The sequence below is a fragment of the Nyctibius grandis genome, chromosome 12 (genome assembly GCF_013368605.1).
Source record: "Nyctibius grandis isolate bNycGra1 chromosome 12, bNycGra1.pri, whole genome shotgun sequence".
In the NCBI taxonomy this organism is placed as follows: domain Eukaryota; kingdom Metazoa; phylum Chordata; class Aves; order Nyctibiiformes; family Nyctibiidae; genus Nyctibius; species Nyctibius grandis.
The window spans coordinates 2,244,134-2,266,270 of record NC_090669.1 but is presented as its reverse complement, the minus strand read 5'-3'; the positions used below and the strand labels follow the sequence as shown (position 1 = coordinate 2,266,270).

Here is a 22,137-nt window from a genome sequence, read left to right as displayed (position 1 = left end):
CCTCCCACAGTGCCCAGCAGGGACCGGGATGCTCAAGGCTCAGCAGATGCCAACGCCGAGATGCCTTTCAGTGCCCCATCAAGACGGAGAGGGGTTTGGTACCCGGTGGCTTTTGTAGCTCCGGCTTTCCTGAAGGTGAGGTCCCACAGCTGATGCGGAGGCAGACATGGTGTCCCATGTCTTTGATTCTCATTGCTGGGATCCCTTGATCCCCCCGGAGGGTTGAGAGCAGGGGGGTACGGAGGTGCTGTGGCTGTTTCTCTGTTTGCCTTACCGCTCCCCTGACTGTTTACAAACACCGGCCTTTTAAAATGTATTTTGTACGTGCAGAAAGCGGAGGGAGCTCGACTCAATAAAAGTGACATTGTGGTGCGTGTGCCGGGCCGGCAGAGGGTGGTTTCTGTGGGGCCGGGGGTCCTCAGGCCGTGCTGGGAGAGGGAGATGCTCCCCGGGGGGATGCAGGGATGAAGCCGTGTCCTGAAATGCCAGCCTGGCTCTCCGAGCTTTGGGGTGGACGGCGTGGGGCCAGGGGTGGGTTTTGGTGCTGCCCCCATGGCGGCTGGTGGGGGGGTCCCCTTGCCAGAGGTGAGGCCCCATCGCCTTCCTTGGGCCCTGTTACCCCGGGGTACCCTCCCAGGGGAGGTCCCGGGGGTCCTGGTGTTGGCACCCCGGGGGCGGCCCAGGGCTGGACGGCGGGTGTGGGGCGGCTGAGGCAGGTGGGAAGGAGCCGTTCTGGGGTTTTGGGGCGCGGGGTGGCGGCCCTGGCCCTGAGGGGCTCCAAGAGTTTCCTCCTCCAGGACCGCTGCCGGCGAGCCGGGAGGGGGGATTTGGGGGCAAAATGGCCCCTGGAGCGGCCCGGGGAGGCGGCTGCGGCCCTGCAGTGGAGGGGACGCGGTGTGACGGGCCGGGGCCGGGGCCCAGGGGACGCGGTGTGACGGGCCCGGGCCCAGCGCCGCCATGTTGGGGGGATGCAGGGCCGCGGGCCGTACCACCGCACTGTGCAGGGGGGGGGGGTGTGAAATGCCCGGGCCACAGGCAGCGCTCCGGGCCGTACCATGTCAGCGCGGGTGTAAGGCCCTGCGCCTCGGGGGGGGGGGCGTGGTGCCCAGGGCCGTACCACTGCGGGGGGGCGGGGCGGACCGCACCACTCGGGGAGGGGCGCCCCCACCCCCATGACTCCGCGCGCCCTTTGGCGCTCCCCGCCACTTCCCCTTCCCGCCCCGCCCCGCCGCGGCGCCCCGCGCTCATTGGTAGGCCTTGCCAGCCCCCGGGGGTTGGCCGCTGGTGCGCATGCGTGCGAACGAGAGGCCTGACAACGCTGATTGGCTAAAACCGTAGGCAGGACTCCGCTCGCTCTCGGCCAATAGGGGCGCGGCGCTGGCGCCGCGCGGAGGGCCGGGGAAGGGCGGGGGCAGGAGGGCAGAACGTCCCCCCCCTCCAGAGGTCGCGCAGCGCTGATTGGGCAGGTGGCGCGCGGCCTGCGTCGTGATTGGTGGACCGCCACGACGAGGGGGCGGGACGCTCGGCGGGCGCCCCGCCCACCCGCTCCCCCGCTGCCCCCCCTTGCCCCCCCCGCTGGCGTGCCGCGAGGGGACGGGGGAGGGGAAAGGCCGCGACGTGAGCGCGCGACCCCGTCCGCCATTTTGTAGCGAAACGGCGGAGGCGAGAGGATAAAAACCCGCGAGCGGCCCCAGCCCGGCGCCCCGCTTCGGCCTCCCGACGCCCCCTGAGGTGAGCGGCGCCCGCCGCGCCCAGCACAGCGACCCCGGCCCGCGCTCCGGCCGCCCCGCGGGTGGGCTCTAGGGGGGGGAGCACCGGAGCCTCCGGGGCGGTGGGGGTCGCGGTCGCGGGGGTGGTGGCGGCAGTGGCGGTGTAGGCCGCGGCGGGGCGGGCGGTGGCGGGGCCGGTAGAGGGAGCCCGCCGGGCCCGCCGTTTCCGGGGTGCGTGTGGGGCGGGTTGCGGGGCCCCCGCGGCCTGGCCTAGCCTGCCCCGCTCCCTGCCCCGCTCCCTGCCCCGGCCCTCGCCTCTCCGCTTCCACCCGTTCCTTCGGCCGGCGTCCGAGCGACAGGAGGAGCAGCCGAGTAAACTTTGACGGGCTTTGCCTCGACCCGGGCCGGTCACGGCTCGGGGCGGGAGGCGCGAGTGTTTTCAGGTCCGTGGGTGGCCGCCCGCGGCTCTCGGTGCAGGGGGGAAGGCGGCGGCAGGCTGCCCGGTGGTCATTTCGAGGTGGCACGGCAGTCTTCGGCTTTTGAGCTGTTTTAATTTCTCTTCCCCGCCTGCTTTGATAGCGTTGGTAGTGACAGGTAGAGCTGTGAGAGACGCGGAAAGCGGCCGGTGCTGGGCCTACCCCTGAGCGCGGCTCGGCGGCCTCCTTAGAAAGTCGGCGTTGTTGTGACTTACACCAGGGAAACAAGTGACTTGTAAACAGGGAGCTATAGTAAATAATCCAGTGGCATAACATTCCTGCAGACCACACGGAAGAAACGCTTCTCAACGCTGTCCTCCAGTTAAGAACACGCTGCCTAGCAAAATGGACTTGCTTGTTTCAAAACTAGAGATAGCAACAGTTGGCTGTTTTGACAGATGCTGTGTTGTTAGAAGTAGCTCCTTTGCAGTAGCTCTCTAACTCGGAGTAGTACCACGTTCTCTTTATACAGTCAGGTTAGTGAGCAGTCATAGTTTAATTTCACCAAACCACGAACAATTTGGACTGTATTTACAACAGAAGTGAGATAATACTAAAAAATACAAACCCAGACACTTAGTCTGTTGATATGTCGTGAGCTTAGACTGTCTGTTTCTGAATCCCACTTGTTGGAAGGAAGCATGGCACCTGTTCTCAGTGGAACATTTTTTTTAAGCAGGTAACAAAACAGGTATGACACCTGACAAGTCGGTCTTGGTGCACACAACTTAAGTGCTTCCTGTTTCTAAGGTAACTACATTGGCATTGGCTCAAATTATAGGCAGGATGAGTCTGGTGAGGTGACTGTCTTATAAACAGGAAGCAAACTTAGTTGGTAATAGACCAGTTTGTCCTTTGTAGGCTTGTTATTGTCTTGTTTTTTTCTGCCCCTATGCTTTTAAGTTTGGTGTTAACTGTTGATCCTGTTGGCCTCGTGTCTCCAAACCAAACTCATAGCAAGCTGGCTATCTACCTGTCTCCCCTCTGTAGAGAAATCCCTAATCCTGTTTATCCTTTTAGCGTGGCGCCCCTAGATATTTAATTCATTTGAATTGATGTTGAAATGGCCACTGTTGGTGTTCAGTTGAATAAGTGGAAGAGAAACTGTGCAAACATAACTTAGGAACTAAGTGGACGGTGACGTTTTGTGACCCCGTGATGGGTCATTGCTAAATCATGTTGGAAATTCTTGTCACTGAGAATCATGGTTGATGACAGCACTATTTTAGCCAGATTTCTCTTTTGTTCTGTAACCATCCCCGCTATATGAATACTGCGCTTCTCCTTTGCCTTTTGAAACAGCATTTAACTGTTCTAAAATACTTCTTGGATGGGAAAACAGCACAAAGCCTTTGAGAACAGGTCCCTAATTTCTTTAACTTCCCTCCAATGGAAACTTTATCCTGCAGCGTTTGACTGAAGGGAAAGTAGGAAGTGAGAGTTTCTTTGAGTTTTTTTTTATACAATCCTAGATGAGATGTGAAAATGCCTGAAGCGGCCATGTCGTGATTGATGCATGCTTGGTAGATTTGATGTAGGTTCCAAACCTGAAACTTAACTGGCCTTAATGTATGGGAACAAACATATATGCTTAGTTGAGCTGCTAAAGTTACTGTGTCTAATCAGCGTTGTGGTTTCTAGTTGACTGGAATTGTGTGCAGTTTTCCAGTACACGAGAGACATCCTGAAGTCTCATTTGACTATGGTACGATTCAGACTGCCCTTCCTCAGGTGGGACTTCTGTGAGGTGTGCTGCTCTTCCACGTGTTCTGTTTGTGCATGGGTTTGAGAAGTGGGTAGGAGACCGTGTTCTGAAGAGCAGGTTTAGCAGTGGTGCTTTTAGCATGTTTTGTGTGATCTTTTTTGACAGGAGTTTAGAACCGAACCAGCGAACGTATTGCTGGTTCTGTCACTCAAGCTGTTTTATCCTCCACACATGCCCTAAAATCTTTACAGCTCTTGAAACCCTGTGGGAATGGTTACTTACCTCTGCAAAATACTAAAATCCAAAGTTCAACTTAAAGTAATTTGGAATTACTTTCTTTGTAAGACTGTTCCTGGATTTATGGAGGGTGTCAGGTTCGTCATCTGCAGCAACAAGGCTTAGTTATTCCTTGTGATCTGCTTCAGGTTAGTAGGGAGTGTTTTTGTCAAACCTGACTGCTGGTTACATATTGCCCCTCTCTACTAAAATTTTATTATATTTATGTTTTAATAACCCAACAGAACTCTGCTGTTGAAAAGAATCTACTGAAATAGATGACAGATGTTTTGCTGATGGCCCGTTAATTTCCTTAGGAAGCGATGAGGCTGTGTAATACTGCAGATTTCAGTAAACATTTTCTAACTTTTAAAAGTCAGCCTTGTTGCACAATATAAAATGGTAATCTCTGACGAGCTTCCGGGTCTTAATCCATTACTGTATCATAGGAACTGTGTTTTAAAGTAGCTAATTTTGTCAGCAAATTTAAGTTTTTTGGAAAACTCTTGCTGTTTGAGGCCTGAATTTTCTGAACCTGTAAAGATGGCAGGTTTGCCCCATGGACTGAAAACTGCTTGAATTGTTGAGGCCGGTGTAGGGAGATTCATTCCCACTAAGAAATATATGCATCTAAAAATAAAATCTGCTTTGCATAGCATTCATAGCTTTCTTAATCAGTGCTGTAGAAATTAAATTATAGCATTGCATTGAATGACCAGAGAGGTACCCGTGCACTTCTGCTTTCCGGGCAGCGCTCCCTTAATTACTCTGATTTTTATAAACTGCTGAAAAGTTAGGTTGCACCATTTGAAACTCTGAAATGCTGTTAGTCTGGTGCTTGTGACAGCTGTCAGGGTTTTTTTCTGTGTATCAGGATACATACTGTGCAAACCATATATTTAGAACATAAATAGGAAGCTGCTTCCTTCAGCTATTGTGTTCTGTCCTTGAGTCCCAGTCTCTGCTCAGGCTCTTGTTCTGCTTCCTTGGAGGGGAAAATCCCATTTTGACTCCAGCCTGGGTCCTCCGGTGGCACTGCCAGATTTTACGGTTAGAAAGTGGTGAAGTTTGTTGTGCTTCCGTGCAACTAAAGCATGTTGGGATGGTAGGCCTTGCTTTGCTTGGGAGAGGGATGCTAACAGAAGGGTGGGATGGTCAGGGTCAGTGCTCTGCAGGGAGGATCAGATTTACAACTGAGCCCAACACAAGTTCCAGTACCTAAAAGCTTGATTTTTTTTGGGGGTGGAGTAGGTGTGTTTGCTGTGCTGTTTGTACTGGTCTGAGGACTAATACCCAGAAAAATGTGGGGTTTCTTCCTAGGGGCCTGAAAGGTAAACTCTGAAGCTTCTGTTATCACCTTAAAAATGAATGAGTTGGGAGTTTTCGTTTGTGTCCTGTTCTTGAGTCCTGAGCTCAGCCAGCCCTGGAGTTCTTCAGGCTGGCTGCTGAAATCTGGTAGGGACTGACTTCCCCTTGCTAGCTGCTGGCGGTGGCTTTTGTAGGTGTAAGTACTGTGGCATGGTGGTCTCTGCTTGATGAATAATAGCTTGTCAGAGGTACAAAAAAGAAAAATGGAAAGTTTTCTGTAATTCTTCTTGCTGCAGTTTTAAACATGCTCTGAAATTCTTTCATAGCACAACTGCCCTGTCATTGAAGAATGTTTTCAATATCACTGCTTGAAAATTTCTTTTTCATGAATTGTAAGAGGTTTGGGGTTTTTTGTGTAAGATCTTACACAGCTTCTAGGAGTATGTAGGGTTTTCTGTGGCATAATGGAAGTCTGGAAGTAGGTTCATGGTTTGACTTTCCTTAAAAATAGTTTACCCACACTTTTATTTAATGTAATAAACTTTTCCTAAAGAGCAGAATGACCTTCATCCCATGTGATAGCATTTGTTGCTCCTGATACCTTTTGGTGTCTGTGGAGGATGAAGAGGAGGGTAAGTTCCCCCCCAGATGTTGCATGTAAACCTGCTAGTCCTTCTGAGAAGTGTTTTGCTCCCTCTGCTGCTGAGGTTATCACCTGTGTGGTTTCTTTCCTGTATGGTGGGAGAAGATGTTTTAAAGCGTAGGGAGATGTTAAATAAGCTGTAGTTCTAAGTATAAGCAAGTGAAAACCTTTGTATAAAGGGAGAGGGGGGAAAGACCTTTCTAGTTCTACCTGGCACAGCTTTTTCAGCTTGCCTCTGTACTGTTCCTGTTCCATTCTTGCAGAAGGATGGCCAGCACGTCCAGCCCTGCTGCTGCGGGGGCTGCTTCCTGAACTGATTTGCCCTGAGCGTTGTGCACGCCAAGTTAACACATCACCTGTGCGATCCATCTCAATGATGAGGCAGAAATCGGGTACTGGTGGCTTTGGGCAAGACAGTAAAGCAATAGTTTTTATCCTGAAAAAGTCATCTTCAGACTCTTGGCACAAAGCCTAGTGACCTTTGGGTTTTGAACAAGTAGAGCTTCAAAACAGTGACTCTCCAGCTTAATTCCACCTCTGATAAATTACAGTGCTGCTTCTTGGAGCAGCTTACAGCTTCCTTTGAGACTCCTCAGACTGTTGGTTATGCAGGACTTGCTTTGGGATGCAATTTTATCACATTGGCAATCTGTAATTTAACAGAGGGGATGTCAAGTGCCAAGTTTTGTGTTGTCATAGAAATTTATTAAGCTGGCAAGCTCCGCTGTTGTAGCTCACTGGAAAGCTGTTTCGGTACAAGCCAAATGTTCGGGTTAGTTTATTGCAGTTCTTTGTGCGTGTTGCTCATTCATAATTGCTTGTTTTGGTGTGTGTGGTTGGGTGCAACACTGCTTTGATGGGAGTGAGGCAAAATTTGCAGAGATGCTTAAAAAGCACTTTTTTTATATAAACTGGTGATTGATGCTTTCAATGATTCTGACCTCTGTTGCTGTGTGGTGTCTAATTCATTGTGCATCTCGTTTTCTTCTCTCTCACGGTGCTGAAAGGGTAGGCATTCTTCTGATGGGGCTGTTTGCTGCTCTTTCAGACTGGCAAAATGCAGAAATGAATAAATGTCGTTGGGTAGCGTGAAAACAGCTAAGCTTGTGTTGTGCAAACTTAATAGTACTTCTTTTTCCTTGTGGACATAGTTATGGTGAATGGTTTACATAAGTTAAGGTATCAAGCATGTCTGTGTTATCAATGTCTTTGTTAAGCTTTGTTTTTGTTTGCCAAGCTAGCTTGTAAGCAAAAATATAAAACAAAAAGCTCTGAGGCCTAATGCTGAATTCTTCTAGGATTTAACTTTCTGCCCTGTAGCGTTCTGCTGGAAGTAGAAAATAGAGAGAAACCACTAACTGCTTTTATCACTATACAAACAGCTTAAAGATTTATTTTTTTTAATTAAAAAAACCCCTAAAAACCTTATTTTCAATTGACTAGTTCCATGACATTGTAACAGCAGTGCCTAGAATGTAGCTGTGAAGTTGCTACAGAACTTAAATCTAATGCAATATTGTCTTTCAGGTGCCATGTTTCAGAACAGAGGAAGACAACTGAGAAAGAAGAGCTGAAGAAAGTAACACAGAACCAGATACAGGCTAATTGGGGGAAAAAAATTAACCTGTCTCTGAGGTGACTAAAGGGGAATAATGGTGATTTTGCGCCGGGCTCGGCCGCCTGCTTCCGCCCCAACCAGCAATGAATCTTGACTCGCTCTCGCTGGCCTTGTCTCAAATCAGCTACCTGGTGGACAATTTAACCAAGAAAAACTACCGAGCCAGCCAGCAGGAAATACAGCATGTAAGTAAACTAAAGAGCTACAAAATAAAGTTTGGGAGGAAAAAAATGGACGTGTCAAATGGAGTTTCTCTTCCCGTCTGAATTGTACTCCGCAGTGCTCTCGTGGGCGTTACTGTGCGCTGTTTTCTGCGGTGTTGAGATCGTAGCTCGTGTCTCTTTCATATTCCTGTTGGTTTCATCCATCAGCTCATGGAATATGGCAGCTCAGAGCCGAGACCAGTCATAACTTTGTAGTTGAATATCAGGATTAACTGCTGCTCTTGGAGTGATATATGCAAAGCTTTCCTAACTCCTTCAAGTTAAATCTTTCAACTTTTGGACATTCCATAGGACATTGTTGGTTGGGAGAGGCAGGAGAATATATACATTTACTGTTCCGAGTTGTTGCACTGGAAGCATGAGTACATGGTTACTTATATCCGGATGCTTTCACTTACCTCAGATGGAAGTGTTTTGCTCCTGTTCCAGTGAGGTACAACTTGGTGGTGGAGCCAAGCTGACTTTCTTGACCCTGGGTTTTCAGAAGGCAGACAGAGTAACTGTGGGTTGAAACCCAAATATCTAACATCTGGGCAAGAATTCGGGTTTAACTGACCCTTTCAAAAATAGCTCTGATGAGCAGGATGGACTGAAAAGCATTATCAGCAGAGGAGTGCTTAGGAGGAAGTGAGTGTTACTGAGCCAGTTTTAGAAACTGGTTTAGTTCAGTTCCCAGCAGACAGCTGGGCCAGTTACTTTTTTTTTTCCTTACCCTAGTGCAGTGCTGCAGTGATTTGAATCAGATTAGGAGGCCAGAGGGCTTAGGCAGAATGAGTTTCTGGTAACAGCTGACTTCTTTAGAAGTGCATTCATTACTTATCTTGAGGTGAGAGGGGGTGATTTCATCAGTATTCACTGCTTAAAATGATCTCTTAAGCCATGGAGATGGAATACATCTCTTGTAACTTTTGTAAAGTTTCTGTGTTTTTGCAAGTTTCATACTTACAGGGAGCTCATGTGAGACCATGCTGTCTTTTCGATCAGTATTGGTTTGAACAGACGATTTTTGCAGCAAGGTGTGACTGAGGTATGACTTGCACATCTGTCATGGACAGTTATGTAAAGGATAATAAACATTTCTGGTTTATTCTCATCTGCTGTTGAGTTGGAATATAGATCTCTAAAATGGGGGCAGATTGTTCCTTATCCTTCACAGCAGGCCTCTTAGACTCACTGTGTTGAGAGACTGGAAACTGGTGTGTGGAAATGGCTGTTTTATGTAGGCTTGGTTATAAGCCAGATCTCAGATTTCAAGACTAAATTCCTAAAATCTCCATGATCTCCTGTCTTTTTTTTTTGTTAAAAACTTCCTGGTATTACTTTACTTTTGTGGTTGCTAGTACAATTTTTCCTTAGATAGGTGATTATATGTGCATGCTCTAACTCTTTGTCTCACAGTACACTGCTTGGTGTAAATCTTTGGCATAATTCACTCAATTTTACAAAGCTTATATCGAAGCATAAAGAGTACATGGAAAACCATACTTGGAGCTGTTCTTGTCACGACTGCCCAAAATGACACTTGCATTTAAATAAATCACTCACAAGCATCACTGTGGCAAACCTTGAGGACCTAATTTCTGCTTAAACATGCTTTCAGTAGTCACTTAGCATAGGGGATGTTTTGAGACTGCTTTAAAAACTAGAACGTATTTTAAAAAGAAAACCTTTTATGCATTTGTCAGAGAGACAAATTCTAAAGAATGGCTTCCTCTGAAATGAGTTTTTGTGGTCTCCTTTTCTTGAAGTAGTGGTAAAGAGAGCCTGGTTGGAGAGGAGGGAAGGGCTTTGCGGACAGATTCGTCTAGGAGAGCAAAACTTTCTGGATCTAGAAAAAGCAAAGTTATTTTTGATCTAATCCTGTGTTTGTCTGAACAAAATCCAACTTGTCTCTGTATGATAAATCCAGATATGGGTGGGTCAAACTTGATCCTGAATCACAGCCTCGTTGAGGTTGGAAGGGGCCTCTGGAGGTCATCTCGTCCATCCTTCTGCTCAAACAGGGTCACCTAGAGCTGGTTACCAGCAGTATGCCCAGACAGCTTGTGAGTACCCCCATGGATGGAGACTCCACAGCTTCTCTGGGCAGCCTGTGCCAGTGTTTCATCACCCCCATGGTAAAAAAATGTCAGTCTTTACAGATTATTTTATGATTGGGTACACCGTCTCATAAATGTGTGTGAAGGCTGCCAATACAAAGGTTTCTTTCAGCTCTTTCTACAGGGAAACTAGCAATTCTCGTTCCCTGTTTCCTGGAAAAGCTTTTATGAGAATGTAGTTAGAGTTGAAAGATGCTGTGCTGAACTTCTAGCCTGCTCTTCCCCTCCTCCCCATATGTTAAATTTTCAAATTATTAACCCTGTGAAGTTACTTTTATGCAAGGAAGCAATCTAATTGCGATGCAGAGGGGTTGTGTTGATGGCTTTACTATGTACAGTTTTCTTCTGTATCCATCTGCTTTGGGGATTTCATCTTGGTCATGGCATCAGGTAGCTCCCTAGAGTTTCATTGAGTTTCATGCCAGTCTTGTTACCACATCTAAATCTATGTATTTAATTGGGATTGCCTAAACGAATTGCCTGTTTTCTGAAGCCTGGGCTAACTAGAACTTGCTGTCAATTCAGTTTTGCTGCCTTTTGCACCAATCTGAGCATCTTGCTACCTGATCATGGGGGATGGCTGCCTTTGAAGACAGTGCTGTCAGCCTGACTGAAGCGGGCTATTTCCTCTGGACTGACATCTCACAAGCACGTAGATTCTAGCCTCTGGTCAAGAAGCAGAGCTATATCTGACTCGGATGTTTCTTTCCAGCAGAACAAAACTTGGCAGCCACTGGAATAAGCAGGCTGTGAGGGAAAGGGAAGCATAGTGTCAGATAAAGGTAGAAGAATTGAGATGAGAACAATCAAACTGCAGAGCTGGAGTGGACACAGCCTAAAGCAGTGCTGTTTCTGTTTTTGCTCAAAGAAGCTACCGGCAAACAAGGATATTTATGACGGGGTGAAGCAGTGGGCTTGGTGGAGGCTGTCAGAGCATAGGCAGAGCTGCTGGTTTGTACTGGTACATGTCGTGTCTGCCCTGCAGCTAGAAAGGGGGAAACTGGCAAAAATTTTGCCAATACATGAAGGTTGGATTTGATGTTAGCTGCTACTGCTTGGACAAAAGAAGCAAGCTACTGGTGATGAAGTGACTTCAAATTTCTGCCAGTATGAATTTTATTAAAAACAAGTAATGCTGTCCAGTTAGATGAGGTTTGAAGAAATGAATAAACACTGAAACAACCTGAAGGTGCTTCAGACAACAAGCTGATGAGCTGGTTTATAGCTGGGAGTTAAACTTAAGGCAAAATGATGGGGGATGCTAACAAAAATGTAATAGTGGTGTTAAGATTTCGTAATGAGTGGTAGGTGCTGCAATGAACAAAAGCAGATCACCTATTTGTGACTGAGGCATAGAATTCAGTTGAATGAGCTCTAATGACAGGGGAAAGACTTGGGAAAAGGTCTCAGTTGCAGATGTTCAGCATGTGGTATTTGATTTTAAAGCTTGCTAACGAGCAAGTTTGAGATGAACTTTTTTCTTTAGATGGCAGGAAACACTTCCTGTCTAGTATTGCCTTTATGTCTTAAAAGACCATGGAGTGATGGTGGCCAAGTCACTCATGACCAGGAGACAGCGTAGAAGCTGGCTGCAAGATCAGTGAAGATGCTGTACGGTGCCTTATCTCTGGGATAAATTCCTGCTACACTGGCATAGCCCAGAGGTGCACGCTGTCCCAAGGCTGTGCTCCTGCGGAGTTAGGCACTGTAGCTGTGGGGAGAAATGGGGAAAAGTGAGGCCATGACACTGTGGATTCTGGGCTGCTTTTCTGGCAGAGAAGCTTGAAATCCTCCTTCAGGTGACTTGAAAACCCCTCTTTACTTAGCTTTTTAAGAATACTACCCATGAAACGCATGGCTTCTGTGTCAGTGACTTGTGTCTAGATGCTTTCTTTATCTCTTAGTTTATACTTTTAATTTGCAAATAGGGTTAATGACTTGGTTTCTGGGTTACTGATGAAAAAAGAACATTCTTAGCAGTTTTGTTAAAACTGTAGATGACTTTACTAGAATTACTGCTGTATCTATAGTACTATACCCAGATCTTGCTGTGTAATGACTGTTTGCTACCAAGTTGTTTTTTGGATTTTTTTATTCCAGATTGTGAATAGGCACGGTCCCGAGGCAGACAGGCATTTACTACGCTGTCTATTCTCGCACGTGGATTTCAGTGGCGATGGTAAAAGCAGTGGCAAAGATTTCCATCAGGTACAGTTTGCACTGAGGCATACGCTTATTAGTTTTGGTTGTTAAAAATCTGCAATAGGATTTGATCCATTTTAAGCACAAAGGCAAGTTAGAGGTAGTAGCTTCAAGCAAACGTCTTTGCATTTCAATTGCAAGCACCTTTTGCCAGTCCTCAAGTCAGAAGACAACAAATTGTTGATATCTCGCTCTTAGAATCCCTTGATCTGGAAAAACAGGTAGCTTCAGTACAGTTGCTCTTTCTGCTCTGTTTTGAAAGTCGTTTAAAACTTTGTCCAAATCCACTAACTGGTACTTCTGGTGCTGGCTATGTCAGTTCTCTGGAGTGTTTTCATCCTTAAGCATCCTTTGCCACAGACTTTTTTAGCTCATAAACAGGAATCAAATACTCTTAGATTGTCTGTTGCAGTGTGTGAGGATGCTTACAGCAAATGAAACATTGCACACATGATGGAGGATGTTTGATCACTTTCTCAGTCTTAAAAGAAAAACCAAATTAAACCTGAAGAAAACTTGAATGAAAAGAAGCTAGTTAATGTTAATGAGAATTTGGGCACTTACAAGCCTTAAGCACCTTATCTTTGTTTAGTTTTACTGCACGCAGTGAACAGTAGCAGCTTTGTTTTATTGCCCTGTTACAAAACAATACGAGTGTTCAATTTATCTCGTTCTTTTCAGACTCAATTTCTGATCCAGGAGTGTGCGTCGCTGATTACAAAACCAAACTTTATCTCGACGCTGTCCTACGCCATTGACAATCCGTTGCACTATCAGAAGGTTTGTGTGATTATTGAAGGGGATCCCAATGTCAGAAACTGCAGTGAATTGGACTGTAGGAAACCAGCTGGCTTTCCCTTGTGTTTTTCCAGGGTTTTTTTATGGCTAAGATTGGTTTTACTAAAGTCTTTAAAAATTGAGCTTGCCCAGAAGTTGGGCGAGGTGTTTTTTTTTGTTAAACTGAGCAGGTTATTCAATCCCTCAGAACGACTGCAAACTAACTTTAAAGCTTAACCTACCATTAATACTTTATGGCTTGTTTGTGGCAGCCAGAACCAAATTAAATTGTCAGTGTTCCTGTTTCTTTCAACATGAAAGCCATGATGGGGGTTTAATAGTGAAAGAGTGGGATAGGCAAAAGAAACTTTTAGTCTAGATGTATACAAAAATAGTTCCAAAGAGGCTTTGTTAAGCTGTATAAGCTTTGTGTTAACCTACAGCAGAATAGTTACTAATATTCCAGACCTACGAATGGACTCTAGATAGCCTGCCACGTTGTAAATGAGACTTACATATAACAGCTTCCATTTAACTCTTCTTACCTGTTTCAGAGTCTAAAGCCTTCACCCCATTTATTTGCCCAATTGAGTAAAGTCATCAAATTAAGTAAAGTTCAAGAGGTAGGTGAACATTTATTTCCAAAGTATTTTAATATTTTTTGACTAAGCTTGTTAGAAAGGATTATGTCCCCTTACTGTGATGTTTGTTCTTGCTTGTAGGTGATTTTTGGTCTCGCTTTACTGAACTCTTTCAGCTCGGATCTACGAGGTTTTGGTAAGTGAAGCTTCCAAAGGCCTCCAGCAGGGACACATTTTTTTCTTTTTAAGCAGTGGGCTTTCTAGATGGATAGATGTGTGCCTGTGTGACCTGAGTAATGCAAGACCTTGCAATCAGCGGGGCTGTTGAAGTCTAACAGCATTTTGAGAGGGGCAGTAGATAGCACAGTCATCTTGTCTTATATGAAGTTGAAGGTCCCTTCCATTAATAAAACTTGTTAGATAATGAATCAAATTGAGGTACTGTGAAATCTTACCTTTTAGTTGTTCGTTAATATTTGAGTTCTGAGGTATGGATTATGAAGCTTCTATTTAAATCTGAGCTGTTGTGGCTTGTGGTAAACAAACTCAGATTAAGAGAATGTTACCTAGCTAAAAAGAGTCTTCACATTAAAAAGAAATTTCAGGTTTTGACTCTACACTCTCTTGTTTTCAAAAGCTGCCCAGTTTATCAAACAGAAACTCCCGGATCTTTTGCGCTCTTACATTGACGCGGACGTCAGTGGAAATCAAGAAGGTGGCTTCCAAGATATTGCAATAGAGGTCCTGCACCTTCTCCTCTCCCATCTCCTTTTTGGGCAGAAGGGAGCCTTTGGGGTAGGACAGGAACAGATTGACGCTTTCCTCAAAACTTTACGTAGAGGTAAGTGTGGTGGTGTTCAGGAAGCCTTGACAAAATGCAGACTTTGGAATGGGTTTGTGTAACACTGTCAGTGCAGACTGCTGAAGTGGTGGGGAGCTTGGTGTGGCAGAACTCAGTAAATTTTCATAACTCTAAACTACTGAAAAATACCACTGTTCTTGCGCTGGTCCATAATGTCCTGGTTTTCTTTCAAAGAGCCGTAGTGTGATGTCATGTTTAGGTTTTTTGAAAAGTTGTGAGAAATAAGCATTAAGTAGGGGATATTCAAGCCTGTGTTTGTTTGCTTGTGTGGGATGGCATTTGTGGATTGAACTAAAGAACTCGGTGCACTGTAGTTGAAAAACTTGAACTCCTTACAGTGTAAGGAACATAAATCCACCTATTTGAAATGGTAATGTAAGCATTGGGTTGTTTGTATTGGGTGCAGATCTGTGAGGAAACACTAGCACGGGGAGGGAAGTGGCTTTGAATAAACTTCTAGTTCATTTCCTGGAAGCTGCCATGGCTCTTGTGGGATGGCAGGGGATGTTATCGATAGGCTGTGAACTTGTAGTCCCTTCCTTTCTGAAAAAACAGTGTTTGCTATAAACTCATCAGAATAAGGAGGCTTTAGACTTGAAGCTAACTGAATTTAACTCAACCCACTCCTTGGTTCTGCACAGACCTGAAGGAAGGCACCCTTTATACAAGAGCAAAATGCTTGTTTTGTTTAACTTCTTAGTTCATACTTACTTAAATGAAGACTAGTGTATTAGCTGCTGTAATTGCCCTCACTCTCCTTTGGGAAATGGGGAACTCTTCTCTGAAAGGCCCCAAAAGGTGTGGAGGCATTATACATCTTAAAGATAACGCTGTCTCAGGAAGGCCTGCCCATAAGGTGTCTTTGCTGCTTTCCACTGTGAGCAAAATTCCCATCCGTGCATCTGATCCTCTCATTCCTGTGCCTCTCTTAAACTTTGCTTCCCTGAAAGGAAGAAGGGAGTGTTCTCTCTTTCCATGCCCAAGTGCCTGACTTAGATTTGCTAGACTTCCTAGACTCAACAGCAGCTCCTTTGTTTCCTAATACTTCCTGATTTGGAGTAGAGGCTTTTGCTCTACTGCTGTATTGTTTCCTGCTCTGTGCTTTTTTTGGATGACTGCTGTTAGTGACGATCTAGTTCTAAACTTACCACCAGCACAGCTGCTAGCCCTTTGGGCAGCTGCAGTGAACCTGTACGAACCTAGTCTGTTCCACATTCTTGTTCTCTAGGAATATCCAAGTACCAGTAAAGGACTGGGAGGTGGGATGGAGGAATGCTGCATGAGCGCCCTGTTGATTTCTGCAGCAGGCAGGAAACTCTAGTACAGCAGTCCAGTTATTTTGAGTAGTTACTTGCATGCAACTGGTGTTCTGAGTTTTTTGATGCTTTTTTTTTTGTTACTCTTGCCTTTAGATTTTCCCCAGGAGCGTTGCCCTGTGGTGCTTGCACCACTTCTATACCCTGAAAAACGGGACATTCTAATGGACAGGATCCTGCCTGATTCTGGAGGCATAGCCAAAACCATGATGGAGAGTTCTCTGGCAGATTTCATGCAAGAAGTTGGCTATGGCTTTTGTACAAGGTTTGTAGGAAATGTAATTTTTCAAGCTTCTTGGGTGGCAGTGGTTTTCATTCTTGTTTCCTGAGGCAAAAGGTAAAGAACACTTAAAGCACTAAAATAACTATAACCTCTTTAAGTATTATGAGGTCATTTGTTTTGATTCCTGGTTTATATTTTGCTTTCTTCTAATGTGTATGGCATGTCTGTTGAGATTGGGTAGGATTTTGTGATGATAAGAAGCACTAGGTAAAGGCATTCAAATTCCTTGTGAAGGTTTTATGAGAATTTGACCGTCACCCCTTTTTTTGAGTAAGACCAAAGTGGCTAGGTAGGCATAAATTCCAGCTAAATCTGACTAGATCTTTGGAAGAACTTTGCTTTTATGACAGATTACTGTTAGCTCACTGTCCACATGGAATAGATTACAGAAGAACTGAAGGTAATAGTTTCACTTCAAGAGAGTTTGACCAGCAGCAGCTTTCTGTTTGTATTGGGTTTTGATCAGTGTGGTACACAGTATGATTGAGATGATTTGTAGCTGTAGAATCTAATTATGATAGTGAATTGCTAGAGTATGTTGACAGCTGCATCAGTCTTTGCTTGCTCAGGCTTATTTTGGTAAAAATACAGCTGTCTTTAACTCACCCTGGGTTTGTGTCTATATTTGTTGATGTGCATTACCCACATCTTCAATAATAATCTGTATTTTTGCACTCTGCCACTAGTCCGAAGTGTTAGATGGGCAGCTCTGTTAATTTGACTTGCTGGAGCTGGCTGTCATCCCTAGAGCTGCGGGTTTGCAGGGGTGGTGTGAGCAGCACTGAAGATCTTTGCTTATAGCACCTATCATGAGTATTGCATGACACGAGCTATTTGTTTATATACACGTGTGAATTGGAATAGGTACTAGAACAGTGGAAGGAGAAGCCAGACTTTAGTCAGAAGCTGTCTATTGAAGAGTTAATTTGAATATATTAAAAGTTTATTTCCTGCTGCGTGTCTGCTATCTGCACAAATCCAGCTCAATTTTTGAATGCAATTTTTAAGGATTTAGGATAGTGCTCTTAATATTGGTGGTGATAACAGGAGCCTGCAAGTGTGTGGCTGGTTTTGAAGGGGGCCTTAGTCTTAGCCCTCAGTATGAACCTAATGTGTTTTTTTTAAAGGAAGGTTCACTTAAGAAGCATAAGCTAAGAGAAGTAAATGATTCTGTATTTTAAAAGAAAGACTGCTGACTACTAACAGCACATGACATGTGCTTGTTAATAAAACATTTTTTTGATCTATAGTGATGGCGTATAAATCTCGTTAGCCTAACTACGAGGTGTTCCCAAAGTGAAACAAGAATTGCAAAGAAGGCCTTCAGTTCTAAAATCTGAACTTAAGCATCTGCTCATTGTTTGGTCTTTTGGCTCCTTGAAGGTTTTTGCTAGTGACCTCTGATCAGAAGCGTGATGGCTTGCGTGAGGCTAAAAGGCACACCTTCACAGCTCACCTTTTGAACAGCCACGTCATTCTCACATGCATTCTCAGAGCCTTTGTCTCACTTTTTGCGAGCAGAAAACTTCAATCTCTGAAGCTTTGTATCACAGGTCAATACATGGAAGTGCTTTTAACAGAAAACAGTGCTAAACCTGCCCTGTGCTTTTACCTTGACAGAGCATAGCCTGTGAAACACCTCTTACTGTCACTTAAGTAGACCTAGCTTTGAACTGAATACATAGCACAGTCATGGAAATAATCACACGGGCTTCCTATGAATTTCTCTTCTTACTTGTCCTGGAGTTTTGTTGTGTTGGGTAATTTGACTAACACAGCGAACAGTCATATTTTACAGTCTGCAGTTAGATTCTTGCAACAATCTCTGCTGTCCCAACTGTGCTCACAGGTCTTGTTTTGTTCTGTCTTATGTTGTGACACAGCTCAACCTGCTTTCGTATTAAGATCTCTCTGTTTCATTGCATCTTAGTGTCGAAGAATGTCGCAACATAATAATGCAGTTTGGTGTTCGGGAAGTCACAGCTGCCCAGGTTGCCAGGGTTTTGGGGATGATGGCCCGAACTCATTCGGGGTTGACGGATGGGATTCCATTACAAGTGAGTGGCCTGCTGGGGTGGGGATTATATATAGTGTAATCAGCAGAAAATGAGGAGTTAAAATTCTAGCCTCTAGTAATTTAAGAATTGCTTTTATTATTCAACACTTCTAACTGTTCTGCTGCAAATGTCTGTAATACATTCCTGAATGAGAGATTCTCAGAAGCGTGCAACTGGTGTCATTACTGGTCTGAACTTCTGCTTACCTTCATAGTGCAGGGAGTTCTGTAGGCAGTGGCTTTTGAGACTGCTTTATTTTTAACTAGTATTTGATTGAGTGTATTTAACTTGCAGTCTATTTCGGCTCCTGGCAGTGGAATTTGGAGTGATGGGAAAGATAAAAGCGATGGAGCACAAGCCCATACCTGGAATGTGGAGGTCTTAATTGATGTTCTTAAAGAGCTGGTAAGTTTTGTGAGCATCTCGGTCTTTTATGCGGACTATCTGAAAGAAGGGCATGTCTCAGTGTGACTGTAAAGCTTTTTAAGCTCCTGGCAGCCTGAATGGCTTTGAATCTCATCAGTGTAATTGTGCTACTGTACTTAAATGATTGGTGGTTTTTTTTCCTCATAAACAAGAATATTTTGAGGAGTTGTGGGAAATAAAAGCTGCCTGAATGGTTAACTTGGGTGCAGCTTGAGATTTATTCCACGCTGCTCCCATGTACTCCAGCATGTGTTCTCTGAGGGTTTTTGTGCTTGAACTTATTTCTGACAGTGGAAAGTTTTGTGCATCAGGCACCTTGTTTTGAAAAGCTTCTCACTGTAGGCATTAGTGATGAAAATAAAATATTTTTATAGCTACTCATTCCAAAACTCTGAATGCTTCTTATGTACGATGATGCTTCAGAAATAGGGAAGTTTTTCCACCACTTTAAGCAGCAATTTTTGTAATTAACTCAGTGAAACGTGTGTACGATTTCCTTTGCCTACCTTATATTGGGTGGGGTTTTTTCTGTGTATTCCCTCTAATCTATGCAGGAGTCACTGTTTTGTTTAAACCTTGGAACATACAAGTAGCTTTGTCTTTGGTGCTCACCTGTCTCTGAAAGGAGCGGTCTGCGTTCCACAATGGCCATAGTTCCCTCCAAGCTCCCTCATCCCTGTGGTTTCACACTATTGCTGAAAATCTAAGAGGTGCTTTGCAAGTACTTGTGGCGTGCATTCTTCAAAAGGAAAAGCAAGTTCTGTTTGCCAGTGGGTCAGAGCCTTCTGCCTTTTATTGGAGGGCATAGGGAGACCTACAAAAGGAATGAGTTAGCATGCTAGGAAAGGACCTATGTGTTGGGGGGTTTGGGGGTCTATTTGAAGACTTGTTGATGAAATGTTTGAAAGGATGGACAGCTACTGCCTGTAGTGCTGGGGGAAGTGCGATCTCACAGCCTAGTTTCAAACATCAACTTGCATCAAGTTCTCACACTATCTAAATCCTGTTCTTTTTAAAACAAAAACCCTTGCTTTCGACTAGAAGTCGGGTGGATGTTAAGCTGAATAAAATATTGATGAAGAGGGGTTCTTACAAGGCAGTACTGAAGACTGCGATGTTCGAGGCTGACTGCCCTCTTGTTTTTCTCGTTGCAGAATCCTAGCCTGGACTTCAAAGTAGTAACCTATGAATTGGACCATCCGGGATTTCAGATTCGTGACAGCAAGGGCCTGCATATTGTAGTGTTTGGCATCCAGAGAGGGCTGGGCATGGAAGTTTTTCCAGTTAATGCCATATACAGACCTTGGAAGCACGCAGAGGGCCAGGTGGGTTTACCAGCATTTCTATTCACTTGTGAAGTTCCTGAGTTTCTTGTATGGCAAATGCGGATTGGTCATGTGAATTTTTAGACAAGCCACGCTTGAGAACTTGGCCTGTAAGTCATAGGCCTCAGGTATGTTACTGAAGTACAGTCTGTTAATGGAACAGTGTCTGCTTTGTTGGGGAGATGGGTCACTTGCTGTCCATGTGACAACACCTTCCATTTTAGCAGAGTTCTGATGTGTAATGCAGCTGAGTGTAGAGCTGTTGCTGCATGGCTGTGCTCTGAGGTTTTTACTTGCTTAAACAGAAAGGCTGTGGCTTTGTGCAGACAAGTACCCTCAGCGCATCTGTATCTGTCACTTGCAGAAATCCCAGGAAAAGTGTGCGGTTCAGTCTTATCTAAAACACACTGATAGTAAATCTTGGCTCATCTGTACTGCTTTGATTTACATCATTCTCAGAAATGTGGCGGTTGATAAAGTGGAAGGAACCTGAAACTCTAAATGTCTAAACTATTTTAATGTCTTTTATTCCAGCTCTCCTTCATTCAACATTCCCTCATAAACCCTGACATCTTCTGTTTTGCTGACTACCCTTGTCATACTGTTGCCACAGACATCCTGAAAGCACCACCAGAGGATGACAATCGAGAAATTGCTACATGGTAAACCTGCTCTCAACTGGTTTTCATACCTAGAGTTAGAGTAAGATTATGTGTCTGGTCAAATGTGGCTTTATCTTCATGCAACCAGCTTTACTTGTAGCTGTGTGTACATCCCAGTAGATCAGGCATTAGTATTTGTTCCATGTTTGATCGGGGAAAGTTCTCATATTATCAGAACTTCCTATGTACTTCCATAATATCTGAAAACATACTGCCAGTTCTTGCTTTTATTGGAGTTTTCTGGTTGTCTGGAGAACTTCTGCTGATGTATTTTGGCAGATACTGTGAGCTGAGAGGAGGGGATAGAGGAGGTATGAATTTAAATCTGTCTTTCCCAGGATGACATTAGAGAAAGTTGCTCTACTTGTGTGAAAGAAGTCCTGGGATTTAAATAACAAATTTATATAGCTATTGTTGAGTTATTGCATAAAGCTGACTAGTGTGACTTTCTGAGCTGACCCATACACCTCTTCTTTTGATACAGCTGTGTGGCTGATTTCAGTGAAGATACTTGCTTCTATTTCCATTGTATGGCCCAAAATAGGGAATTGGAGGATGGGGATATGGGTAAATTGGGGAAGGTGGCAATGATTACTTGTCTGTAAAGCAGACAAAACAAGTAGAATATCTTCACTAAGTTTCACAGGAGAGGTGTTTAAAAAAGTGTATTCCATTTCTGGAAGTATGTTTCAAGCTAAATTATCCAAGTGACCCAACTCAAGCTGAATTTTTTTAACATCAGCTGTCAATTCTCCCTCTTGCCTGACAGAATCAGAAGCTCTTAAGCTCTTAAATTGGTTTCTTAAAAAAAAAAAATGGGGGTAGGTGGGTGGGGATATTTTTCATGGTTAGGAATGTCCTTGTAGGCTTAATTGTATGTGATAAGAGCTGCAATATCAGGTTGTTTGCAGTGGGCATTGCTTTATATCATCTTACAGTTGTTGCTACAAAATACTTGAATCAAGCTGACTCCTCTGTAACTTTTGGGGGGGTTTGTTTGTTTGTTTTTCTTAGGAAGAGCCTGGATTTGATTGAATCTCTGTTACGATTGGCAGAAGTGGGACAGTATGAGCAGGTTAAGCAGCTCTTCAGTTTTCCTATCAAGCATTGCCCAGATATGTTGGTATTGGCCTTATTGCAGATCAACACATCCTGGCATACCTTGCGCCATGAACTCATCTCCACGCTCATGCCAATTTTCCTTGGCAACCATCCCAACTCTGCCATCATTTTGCACTATGCATGGCATGGACAGGTAAGTATTTTGGCTGGAGTGTGCCTGTAGTTCATGTAACTGTAAGCTTGTTAAATGGGTTGAACAGTTAGAACAGCAATGCCAGTATTGGTTTATGAACTGGGTAATTTAAAACCCGAGAGGTAAATTATCAGTGGTTTATGCAAAGTAATACGAGTTGTCTCTTCCTCGTCTTGAAGCAAACTGTTGTGATTTGATCTTCTTTTGGGGAAATATATTCAGAACAAAGAAATAATGTTCACTGAGAAAATATTCCTGGAAAAGTAGAACCAATGTTAAGTTTGGCTTTTTTTTAACCTTTCAGTTTTAACCAAAGTTGACCAAAGTTTGATT

General features: G+C 44.5%; 1 protein-coding gene across 11 annotated transcripts in view; it reads left to right on the top strand.

Moving 5' to 3' along the window:
* The first annotated feature begins 1,595 nt into the window (after positions 1–1,595).
* CNOT1 (CCR4-NOT transcription complex subunit 1) overlaps positions 1,596–22,137 on the top strand; it is a 57,503-nt gene continuing 36,961 nt past the window's right edge. For all 11 annotated transcript variants that reach the window (XR_011049052.1, XM_068411005.1, XM_068410998.1 and 8 more), the window contains exons 1-13: positions 1,596–1,731; positions 7,645–7,920; positions 12,159–12,266; positions 12,942–13,040; positions 13,592–13,660; positions 13,760–13,814; positions 14,256–14,459; positions 15,893–16,061; positions 18,010–18,136; positions 18,431–18,541; positions 19,717–19,887; positions 20,422–20,549; positions 21,564–21,804. Coding sequence is in view for 10 of the 11 variants with exons in the window: in XM_068411005.1 (XP_068267106.1) it covers positions 7,819–7,920; positions 12,159–12,266; positions 12,942–13,040; positions 13,592–13,660; positions 13,760–13,814; positions 14,256–14,459; positions 15,893–16,061; positions 18,010–18,136; positions 18,431–18,541; positions 19,717–19,887; positions 20,422–20,549; positions 21,564–21,804 (1,584 nt within the window). In the remaining variant the exon portion in view is untranslated. The remainder of the gene's footprint in view (positions 1,732–7,644; positions 7,921–12,158; positions 12,267–12,941; positions 13,041–13,591; positions 13,661–13,759; positions 13,815–14,255; positions 14,460–15,892; positions 16,062–18,009; positions 18,137–18,430; positions 18,542–19,716; positions 19,888–20,421; positions 20,550–21,563; positions 21,805–22,137) is intronic.